Raw genomic sequence first — 11,964 nt, 5'->3', positions numbered from 1 at the left:
GTAAATTGATTCCCATGGTGGTTCTCAGAATTTTGACTTCTCTTGGAAATCACCCTTACCTAAAACAAAGTGTTATAGTACACCATAAATAGCTATCACTGATGTACATCTTACTGCAGCGTTACTGCTAAATTTCTCTGATTTCATGGATAAAAATGAAATCAGAGAAATTCAGCAGTAATGCTGCTGGCCATTGGCTTGTCTGTAAAACAGCTCATTAATTGCATAGCCTATGGAGCACATACTGTAAACAGAAAAATGGAATGGCATATAAAGAAAGCAGATAATCTAGGATTTGGGGTTAGTATGATTAGTTGCAACAGTAAACTTTCTTCTGGCAACCAAGGCAGTTCAAGCAGATCTCATTAACTGGAAGTTTCTTGGCATCGTTGATACTTACGTGGCATTAATGACAAGATTCCATATACAGCCCTCAAACGGTGGTATGTTTCTGAGAGGTGCAGTCTGAAACTGAGAAGATGTACCACCCACAAAGAGTTTCTTAACAGAGATGGGCTGGTCTGATGGAAACCTCTGAGTCTGGACTTTGTCTTCATCGACTTGAACACTGAACATTCTGTGGAAAAGATTTGAAAGCAAAGAAATATATATTTTATGCTGGTTATTGCTTGTATTGAAATCACCCCTTTGCAAGCCCCATTTACTCCTACACCAGCTGTAACAACGAGCAATTCAAATTATGTAATTGGCAGCTCACATTAAATGCATATTAACCACTAGAAGGGTTTCAGCTACTGCTGTGCTTCCTTGGTAGTTGTTTGACAAAGCCTGGCAAAACTGCTGTGTAGGGGTGATAATGTCAGACTGGCTGCATAAGAAGAAGTGGTTTGTGGCAATACAGACACTGTAAGGGCTGAGCTGGCTGTACTGTGATGGTAGATATAATCATCTAGAGCTCAGCAGGATGGAAACAGCACGGGGTCACGCTTTGTTAGGACTCCCTATTTCCTTAATATCTTCTTGCTGGGGCATAACCAGACTGCTCTGACTGCAGGATCAATGGCAGACACACAGTACACTTTTTAAAGATCTTATAGCTTCTTCTGTGGGAGGTGGCAGAGGAGGAAAACTGCTGATTGTTCACAATGTACCCATACAGGTGCTATAATTCATTCCAATGGGTATTTCACATGGTACAAGCAAAAGACAAAGCAGTCCCATGGTTACTGTTAAGGCTGAAGAGAGGAAGGTAGGAGCCTCTGCAGAACCACTGGCTGACTAATCAGTCTCTGGTAAATAAATTCCCTTTTGTCAACTGCAAAATTATATTGAACTCTGATATTCTTTCTTAACTATAATTACAACTGCAAGCAACTGAATATTGCAAATGCTTATTGAAAAGAGACCTGTTTTCAAATACAAAATGCTTGGCTCTGTTATTTACACACATCCTAGACAGAAATGGACAGTGACTTAAGCACCTGTACTATGTGTAAATTGTCCAGTTTCCTCATAGTTTTGGATTAATTAATTTGTTTGGAAAGCTGCAGAGTAAGAAATTTGATTAATTTTTCAAAGGGTAAGAGAAAGCAGTTACTAAAAGACTTATCTTTCAGGACAATCCCTATGATATCTCCCAGCCCCTTCAGCAGTGGAAAGAGGAGAGAGATTTCTCTGGAGGCAATTGAGAGAAAAAGATCAATTTAGGTTCCATGAAGTATCCCAGAGACAACATTTCCCTTCTCTGCCTTCAGAGGAAGTGTAGAGAAGTCAGAGTGCCAAGACTCAAATTATCCTTTTTGGTGCTGCATTTCAGCAGTGACTAATCATTGTAAACATTTTGGGCCCAAGCTGATTGTACCCAAAATCAGCCTGCAATGATGTACATTAGTCTTCAACAATATAATTTTTCATAATTATTGGGAAATTATCTCTCCGCAGAGTTTTCACAGGGTGTTCCTCACATTTAAAAAAAACAAAACTTGAGATCATGATGAACAGAGGAAGGGTTAATTAATTTGTGTCTTTTCATATCCATTTCAGGCTACAAAAGCCTCAGAGTTCAGGCATTTGTTCTGTAACAAAGCTATTTTGAAAACACAGAGGTCTCATCTGAACAAGCACCATCACTGGATGGCTTTGTACCACAATTTTGCCTTGATGTACTCTCACATGTGCCCTCATAAGGTCAAGCTAACTGTACTTGCTAGAGCACCGCATAAAATAACTTACTTTGTTGTTTAGAGCTGTTTATTATCATCTGCATGTTTGTGTTCTGTCACAGTGACACAAAATGTATCACAAAATGCAGTCATCCATTTCCTAAAAAAACTTTTTTTTTTTTCCCAAAGCATTTACAGTTTGACTTTGACCTAGTCATCGAAGTAGAAGAGTCTTATTGACTGGAGGCATTATTTGTGAGGGTTTCTTTAACAATAGAAATTCAGTCAGAAAATTATACAGAAAGGAAAGCAAATTACAGAGAGGACAGAAGGGCACCTGGGGACTAGACAAGAATGGCTGGTCAAGAAGGCTGCAGTGTTGTGGGGGTAAAAGGGTGAAGTGGATAAGTGCCTTTTGTAACATGCTGGATGTCAAACCTTCTTTCTGATTTAACAACACAGAACACTGTGCACAGTGCACTAATCCAACAAATGTCTGTACAGAATGTACAGATGTGTATGTCCAAATGTCCACAATAAACCCTGTTTGAAACAAGGGCCATTCCAGGCCATAAATATTATTGGCTGCCTCTACAGTAGAGCTATTTCTAGTCACTTTCTGAATGGTGAAGTATAACAAGAAAGTTTTAAAATGTCTGAAAAAAATCAAAGGAATTCAAGTGAAATTCAGTGTAAAACAACATTGTCTGAGAAAGTCTGTGATGGCTTTTCCAATAAGAAAAGTGGGACTGTGCTTCCACTGTTCTGCCCTATTTAGCTGGACACCACTGTGTCCAGCACATGGCATCTCAAAAAGGCTGCTGTGCTGCTGCAGTTTGAACCCTTTGAAAATGGTGTTTTTCTGTATGTCCTGAAAAGGAGATTTATTGCACCATGGCAGAATTTCTCACCCCCAGAATCTTTTATAAAATATATTTGCGAAGAATCAGAAGGTTAAAGATGCCATTTCAGGCAAACATAAGTCTCTGGAGAAACAAGCTGCTAACCGACAAAAGCCTATAAACCCAGCTCTTCAGAACAAAAATGACCATCAAACTTATTTCTAAGAATTTCTGGATAATGAATGAAGCTATTTTTTTTTGAAGAAGAAGAATTTACATGGTTTGTCAAAGCCATTAACATATTTGCTTCATTGAATTAGCTGTGCTGTGTGGTCTGTAGCACTTGTAGGTATTTGTTACCCTCTAGCTCGTTCTATCCGGATGGAATGTGCTCTGCCGTCGTGAAACTCGCCAGCCTCTGGTCTGATGGTGATTCTGTGTGGATCCCGGATCCCAGTGGAGACGTGCACTTCCAGCCGACCTCGGTTCAGGAACACGGCATAGTAGGCCTGCAAGGTACGTGTTGGAGTGAAAAGATAAGTTGCATTTGGAAAGAAATTATTTCACTTAGTTTTACATTAATATGTATGTTTTATTGTCTTACACTGGCTGTTAATATGCTCACCGTAGACAAGATACTGCAGTTTCAGTTCTGCTGCTATGCTCAGACTCCAGCATTTTTATAATGAGGAAGAGGTAAAATGAGGTCACGCTGGAAAACGTCAACAGAAGATTTAACTCTATCTATTTACAGGGAAGGATGGAGACTTCTAACCTATAATTCTTCTGATTTTTGTTGTTACAAGACCTGCTTTTAAACTCATCAAGCTCTGAAGTGCATTGACCTCAGCTTGAGTTCTTTGTTTGGGGGGCTGACAAACCATGCCAGTAGTTACTCCAGCACCAGCATCATATTGTGGCAGATTTCAGGATCTAAACTCCAGTTAGTATAGCAATAAGAGATCATGTTCACCTCTGTGACCTGAAGAGCTGGGAAATAATGAAGGAGCCCCTAACCTGAAGATAATGTCATCCAGGTTAAGGTTAGCCTGTCCCTGGACTGAGCTCTCTGCCAGAAAGGAGAATAATGAAATACCACTTCCCAGAAGTCCTGAACAAAGAATGCATCAACACAATCCGTTTATTGCTGCTGTAGTGTGCCTTTCTGTCAGGATTTTAATCAAAATTTAATCAAGACTTCAATAATTTCTAACAATTTCTAGTAAGTAATCACACTTTTACCAGTCACTCAGAGACTGTGGACTAATACAACAAATTTGTATTTTATGAGAGAGAAGGAGAGGCCAGACCACTCAAGTCATAAATTTCACATCAGTGATGCCAAACAAGGGGCTTATCTTCACTGTGTTCACCAGCTTTTTTTTTTCTTTTGGTCTCAGGGAAATTAGAATGATACTCATTTATGTCTCTATGAACAGGATTGAGATAGTGTCCCGGTATTAATAGTGCATAAGCAGCCCTCAAAATGAGTGAAGAACAGTATTTTGTAATATTTGGGTTTGGTTAAAAAAACACAACATGGAACATAATAGAAAACCAAATCTGCTGCTTAGCAACAAGCAATGGATACATGACTATAAATCTGTATGAGAAACAATTTCTCCAAGATAAAAAAAAACAATTCTGAGTTTCTATTAGATTCTTCATCAGATAAAGGATGACACTAGAAATAATTTATTCCAAATACCTGAATTTTAACTTAAGCATAAACATCTGACAGTGTCTTGAAACAAACTTGGGCAGTTCAGAAGAATTGTGGGGTTTTTTTAAATCTTTTGCCAGGCTCCTCTTACCTGTCCTGTCTGCCTGCGCTTTCTCTTCAGAGGAGCAGCTTTCCTTGCAGAGTGCCTGCGCTTTCTCCTGGGGGGGACAATTGTGCCACCTGTGCCAAACAAGATGATCCCAGACTCATTCCTGGTGCTGAAGGAGAGATTGATTTCTGTGCCCATGTCAAAGGAGACCGGCTGCAGTTCCACAAAACCTGGCTTGGAGAAACTGACTGTGTGAATGTTCTGTAGGAAGGAGAGGACAGGAAAGTGCATTAGCAGAATTAAAAGCAAGATTATGAATGCACAGGAAGATTTCTGAACTAAAATAATAAAACATGTAAATGTAACTAGTGTGAAAAGATGGAAAGTAATAATAAACACTGAGCAATTTACTCCTCAAAGTGTTCTGCAAACACTTTTAGTTTATCTGTTTACACCTGGCATCATTTGCATTTGTGGAATCCTGTCTTACAGGAAGGCAAAGTTCCAGTTTTATTTTGATATATCCTCTTGGATTAAAAATAACTGCTCAAGGTTGTTTTTATTTTATATGTGTTTTCCATTGAGTTAATACAGTTTGAACTTGCTTTTAAATCTATACAATAGGTAATAAAACCCAATATGAACCTAAACTATTATTTGTCAGATGTGCTGGGAAAATACTTTTAATGAATCTTTATTACTTCACTAAGCACCACTGCTTTCTTGGTTACTCAGAGTCGTAAATGAAGCACTTGTTGCACATGGCCTAACTCTTCAGACATTGATAGCCATTAACACAATTTCAAGAGTAAAATACATCATCAAATAATAAGTCAGTGCATACTCCCAAAGATTTTCTGTCATCACTGCCAATTCATGTATTTTTCCTGATGTGGAAGACCAATCTATAGAAACAAAAGACTTTTTCTAAAGTAATCACCATTTGCTCAGTACAGCAGAACTGTTTCCAGGTCTAGAGACAAATTATGTCAGGTAAAATCATTCCTGATGGTGCCCACCTTTCTCTGGAATCAGAGGACATTTAAATGACTGAACACATATCCAGTCTTTACCCTTTACTTCTGCTTCACTTCTTTCTAATTTCCCTACATCTTGTTTTGTACAATTAGACAATTTTATTTATTTCTTCAATAAAAGGATTAATCCAATTAGATTTCATACTCTGAAACCCCAACCTCAAAAAAATGTGAAAGGTAAAGTACTTTATAAGATTGATAACACCAGAAGAAAATGAACACAACTATCCTTCTTTCTTATTTCAGAAAGGATATACTATAAATAAAAATAAATATGAACCTCTCTATCAAATTTTTGCTGAAGCCAAATCTGTAAGATTTAAAAGCTTTTGAACAATCTGCTTGTCTACAATTTAGCTTTACCACAAGCTTGAAAATATGAATCTCATTACAAATCTAGTCTAATATCCCATTTGAGAGTCCTACTGTTGTGTAATTTTTGCTCTGATGAAGGCCAAAGGTACAATGGATAAACACAGCAAAATAGGGCCCTTGTCTTCATTTTGGCCCAGCCAAGTTCTAGTTGCTGTTCAAAGTAAAGTTTTAATGTTTTGTAGGAAAAAAAAATAAAATTGGAGAGCATTGGATCAACAACAACTCATTTGGAGTTACTGTAATGGCATCTGATATGGAATACCAAATATATGGTGTGTATGGTATCTATCAGATATATGATATATATGGTGTCTGATAGATATCTTCCATCTGCTTGCAAAACTGTCTTATATAGTAGAGATTTCCAGGGAAGAAATACAAACTATTTATTGGGACACAAATGTCAGTGGAAGTATTTTTTTTTTGTATAAAAAGACTTTTCCATGGAAAATTACTAAATTCTCTCCCAAATTTCAGATCAGATTCCTTGAATTCTATATGCACTGAAAGGCTGTTAATTGTAAGCAGCAACAACTGAAAATAGGTGCATTTAAAGCTAAAATAACAATTTTGCATATTCTTAGTGATCAGTAAGAAATGTGCCTTCCAGCTCATCACAATAAGTATTCATACCTGAGGTTTTATGCAGTGAATGACTTTATAATAACAATTAAAAAAAACCCCTGAAATCCTTGGTTTTTTATGTTAATCACTTTTTTTTTTTTTTTTTTTTTTAGTGTTTGCAGTGTTGTCAATGCTTATCCTCATTAATGTCAATAATTACCATTTTAGTCAGCTGAAACAATGCTAAACCATTGCTAAGCAATTCAGAAAATCCTACCCTTTAGGGACAGGGATATCACAAATGGCCAGGGATACTCTCCAAGAAGTCAGGAGCTGAAAAACTGGTCTATTTGCTGATCAGTCTTACTCATGTTTCTTTTAAATGTAACTGTTTGGATTTTAAGGTTAGATTCCCATCTAAGGAACATACCATATACAATTAATCTACTATGCCATAAAATCAGAAACCAGAAAACATTTATAAACATTAAGGCCAAAATACATGGAAATCAGACTAACCTCTAGTGTGCAGCCTTTGGTTAGACCAACAAAGTCAGGACTGCTCAATATGTTATAGGGTGTCCTTGAAATTTCAATGTCTTTGAGGCAACCTGTGTATTTCTCTAAGTTCACTTCAGGCCTAAAAAACATTTAGAAGTACAATGTGTTTTCAAAAATAGAATTTAGGGAGAACAGTCAGCCAGACACACATATATACACTTTCAGTTGCACAGATGCTTGATTTTTATTTTTATTTTAACTACACACACACACTCGAATACATGTTGCCTTCTACAATCTATCAGCACACATTGCGCTCTGCCTTGCATCACTCAAAGCTGTAATAAGAGGTTCTTCTCAACTCCAACTGACAACAGACCCCTTCTCAATTTTTTCTTTTTTTAAGGGTTTTTGGTTGGTGGTTTTGTTTTCTGTGTTTTTCCTTTGATAAAGGAGAGTTGTCACCTTTGGTGTTAAAACACAGTGAGCTATGAAATAAGGAAGTTGTTGTTCCTTAGGCAAAGAAGAAAGATGCAAGCCAGGAAATCATAACAGTAAGGAGAGACTTTAACTGGAAGACATTTTCATTCCTCTTTTTGCATGCTAGATCCAATGGAAGAATAACTTTAGCAGTGTAAAAATATTTGAAAAAAGATCTTGCCCACAAACTTCAGGAACGCAATCAGGTAGATTGACATTCATTTTATATTTCCAGTATCTTTCTTATGAAAATTGTTGCATATTTTCTTAGGACACAGCAATACATCTGACTTTTTCAGGCAGTTAAACAAAACAAAGCACTCGGGTTTGTTACAGAATGTAACTATCCATCCAAAACAGGAACATATTGTAATGGAAGTTCCACATTTGACTCATCAGCTGGCTGATGAGGGGAAATAAGAAGCCCTTTGAAAGTAACACCAAAACTATCATGTTTGATTGCAAAAGTATGATTTCCCATGCCTGGGTACACCAGAGTGAGACCATAACTGTTGGTAACATCTGAACCAGGCTTGCCAGAAGAAAAGCCTTATAAAGTCACTTAAGAAAAAAACCTGCCATTGATACCATGGAGAGTAAATCCAAAAAGAAAAAAAAAAAGGCACTATTTAATTCACTAAAAAGTATTAGCCATGACTTTACTAGAGTATCTAAATAGTATGGACAGCTCAAAGAGAAGAAAATTAATTTGGGAAATACATAAGGAGTTAAAACTGGGGTAGGGTGGGGAAGCAGAGGAAGCAACAACCACTTCAGTTCTCTGGAAGGAAAGAAAATATTTTAAAGAATATAAATTACAAAATAAAACAAATTTGCAAAGATACTAATCAGCTGCACGTTTTGGCACTGAAATCCATTTTTTGCATTATAGCCAACCGAGCAAGCGTGATGTAGTCTCTGGCAAATTAGTACTCTCTGCATAAGTTGAAGCAAGCATCCGGTTTACTAAAATGATCCATATGCTGCTTTATTTACAGTCAAGTAACCATGTTCAGCTTTCAGTTTCCCTTTTTTTTTTTTTTTCCCCCCCCAGCTCTTCTCCTTTATGGATTTCTCTCCCAGTGGAAGAACAGTTTTGCTGCTATCATTGTCACTGGAGCCCATAATCTTTGCCAGCCAGAAACCATTCTTGATACTACCCTTCCTGCCTTGTCCAGTGACAGACTGTCCTCATCCTGTCCTGTTACAAAGAGCTGCTGTTATAATTCCCAACCCAATATCACAGAATCACAGAATGGGTAAGGTTGGAAGGCAGCACTGCGGGTTGTCTGGCTCAGCCTCTTCGCAAACACTGAACATTTGCTTGATGTTTTCTTAAGCCTTTTTTCCCCCCTTTTTTCCTTTTCAAAATACACCAAATAAGGTCCAAGTTCACTAACATCTTGCATAATTCTTTGTTTGTTTTTTTGGGTTTTTTTGTTAGTTCTATTTTACCAAAATAGGCCAGTTTTGAGGGAAAAAACCCAGCAATATCTGGAGCTTGAGAGGAAACAATCTTTCTAAAGTTCAGGGCAGGAGTGTGGGGGTGAAGTTGTATTTTTCCAATTCAAGCCTGAATTGGCTTGAATTGGAAAAAATACAACTTCAAATAGGCTGCAAAACACAGTGAAGATCACTTCACACCTGAGCACACCAAAGCAAGAGCAATGGATACAGATAGTTGTAAACTGAGAACGCAGCCAGAAATAGCTGACCTCCCCTCTCTCCCCTTCATACTCCTGTTCTTAACATAAGAAGCGGCAAATTTCACAACACAATCTCCACCGTGCTCTCATGCTCTCCTCAGTAACTGCTTCACTGCCTCTGAGCAGGGCGCTCCGCGCCTCCCGTGGGAGTACACTGCTCCTCAGCCGCGCGGCCGGAGCCAGAGCCGGCAAGGCAGGCGGCGGGAGCTCCGCTTCCCGGGCACCGCAGCGCCGCGAGCGGCCCCCGGCTGAAGGGAGCGGCCCCCGGCTGAAGGGAGCGGCCCCCGGCTGAAGGGAGCGGCTGCCAGAGGAGAAGAAAAGTTGCTTGTGTAGGTGTGTGCAGAGCGTGGAACGAGACGGTGGTGAGCTTTGCTGGCTGTGGCAGGAGCAGCTGGCTGAAGGAAGAGCCTTAGCGCGGCAGCTGCTCTAAGCACTGCCCGTGCTGCTGCGGCTGCGGTGCCAGCCGTGCTTTCAAGCTGCACTTCAACTAGACACATGCAAGCCATGCAAATAATCTGATTGCTTTTACCTTGCCTTCATACTGGGGCGGGAAAGAAAGGCAAAAAAAAAAAAAAAAAAAAAAAAAAAAAAGAGAAAACAACAACATGGCATTAATTGTAGCAAGTGGTACTTCTTGTTTTGTTGTTCCGTTCAGCCGTTTCACAGTGAAAGAGGTGTACACCATTTACAGACAACATATAATTAAAGGTGTGATTCTAGGTACGCTATCAGGCTGTGAAAATTAACAGGTTTACTCCGCAGACAGCTGCCTTAAAACGTAACACATCAGAGGGTTTTGGTAACTTGATACTCTATTTGGTCACGAGCAAAAGCAAACCATGTAAAAGAATTTGGGAGAACTGACACGACCTGATAATTACAAAGTCATGGATACCTCAGTGTCTATTGTTTGCAGTAGCTCAGCTTTGCCCTAATCCCCCTTTCACTACTTTTGATTCTAATTTACCATAACGTTAATCTTGCCTCAGGCGCTGACAAATCATAGCTGTAGGCAGAACGGTTACCACAGGTCAAAGTAGCTGTGGTACACTGATTTTCTGGGCAGCCACAAAGGAAGTGGAAGATAATTGCTCTAGACGTTTTGTTATGCACTGGTGTGATTTCACAATTACATAATATAATGTTTTATTTCATGAGTAAAATAGATCTTAGATCTTTTTATTGCTGGGTGATTTGACATCAGAGGTCAACGATTATCCTAATAAATTAACAAATATGTCCATTCTTTTAGTGGCAGACGAGTCTGTGGGTTAAACACAACAGTTCCTTGTGCACAAGACCACTTCAAGGCTCTCATTATGCCATTTAGCTAAAGCTGACATAGATTAATGGGCCTGTTTCTGTGTTGCTCATCTGTTCATTGTACCACAGAATTCTCTTGTTCTTGTCATTGCAAAACCGCTGAATATTCATTTAAACTTTAAATAAGTTTTTTGGTCTATTTAAAGCCATGAAAGAAAGCCACTAAATTCAAGTATGTGTTATTATCCCATTTATTTGGTTTATTTATGTTGAAGTTAACATTTGTGACTATTACTATGCAATATTTAAAAAATAATTACTGGAAATTTTATTTGTGTAGGAAATTCAGGATCAGACTTCTGAAGGGAAAATATTTAATTCTGCTTACATTAAATAAATGAAGAGTATCGTATCATATTCTTCAAGTCCTGAACACAGGAGGAATTTGATCTAAGGAGACCAGGAACTAAAATCTACAAATAATTTAAAATAATATCTAAGAAAAATATTTTAATATCTATTAAAAGTACACTGATTATACAAAAACATGGATACCCATTAAACAGTAATTCGATGTGGAATAGTCTGTAGGTCAATTTTTTTACTCACGCACAAAGTAAACTTTATCCTTAATTTTGTGAAGGTATTGAGCCAATTCTCTGAATCTGCAGTCACAAATTCTGTACATCAAATAAAAACTTAAATAAACAGCTACATCATGGTTCTTGCACAGAATCTGAAAGATGTACTGCACTGCAAGTGTCATTTCCATTGTATGTGTGTAAGGTGAGCTGTGTGAAACAAAAAACATATGCAAATAAAGCACTATTCTGCTGTGGCAGTACAGGGTACATTGGGAATTCACCATTCACTTACTGCAAATGAACTTGAGAAGCAAATGCAGAGAATAAACACATTGTATTTACATTCCCTCACCAAGACTAAAGAAATTGGTTTGAGCCACATTACCTTAGATTTCTCAGGGTTGGCAATCCCCCAAAATATATTTTCTCGTGCCCTTTTAAGTTGAGTCCAAAGTGGCTGCCTGTAGAAGTTGTTGCTACGGTCTCTTCTTCATTAGTATCTATGTCTACAATTGATATGTTGGCTAAAAGACATTTGAGATTAGTCACAAAATATCCATCATGAACAATGATGTTTTAATGTCAGAAACCAACAGAAAAACATTTGGAGGGTTAGCAAGTGAAAAAAGAAGCAAGGAGGGCTGTATTTTGCAATTAAGATACTGGATTTCCACATTATCAATTATGGACAGGGGAAGAAAGCTGCACTTTTCTGTT

General features: G+C 38.1%; 1 protein-coding gene across 6 annotated transcripts in view; it reads right to left on the bottom strand.

Moving 5' to 3' along the window:
- Nucleotides 1-11,964, bottom strand: part of LAMA2 (laminin subunit alpha 2) — a 337,914-nt gene that overhangs the window by 16,927 nt on the left and 309,023 nt on the right. For 4 of the 6 annotated variants that reach the window (XM_041423610.1, XM_041423614.1, XM_041423611.1 and 1 more), the window contains 6 exons: nucleotides 11,633-11,771; nucleotides 9,930-9,941; nucleotides 7,233-7,353; nucleotides 4,780-4,998; nucleotides 3,326-3,474; nucleotides 401-577 (listed from right to left, as the gene is read on the bottom strand). In XM_041423610.1, the coding sequence (XP_041279544.1) occupies nucleotides 401-577; nucleotides 3,326-3,474; nucleotides 4,780-4,998; nucleotides 7,233-7,353; nucleotides 9,930-9,941; nucleotides 11,633-11,771 (817 nt within the window). The remainder of the gene's footprint in view (nucleotides 1-400; nucleotides 578-3,325; nucleotides 3,475-4,779; nucleotides 4,999-7,232; nucleotides 7,354-9,929; nucleotides 9,942-11,632; nucleotides 11,772-11,964) is intronic. The other 2 variants (XM_041423612.1, XM_041423616.1) reach the window with 1 other exon arrangement.

The sequence above is a fragment of the Onychostruthus taczanowskii genome, unplaced genomic scaffold (assembly GCF_017590055.1).
Source record: "Onychostruthus taczanowskii isolate IOZ18803 unplaced genomic scaffold, ASM1759005v1 scaffold8, whole genome shotgun sequence".
Lineage (NCBI taxonomy): Eukaryota > Metazoa > Chordata > Aves > Passeriformes > Passeridae > Onychostruthus > Onychostruthus taczanowskii.
The sequence above is the reverse complement of the archived record's forward strand: the minus strand, read 5'-3'. Positions and strand labels throughout refer to the sequence as shown.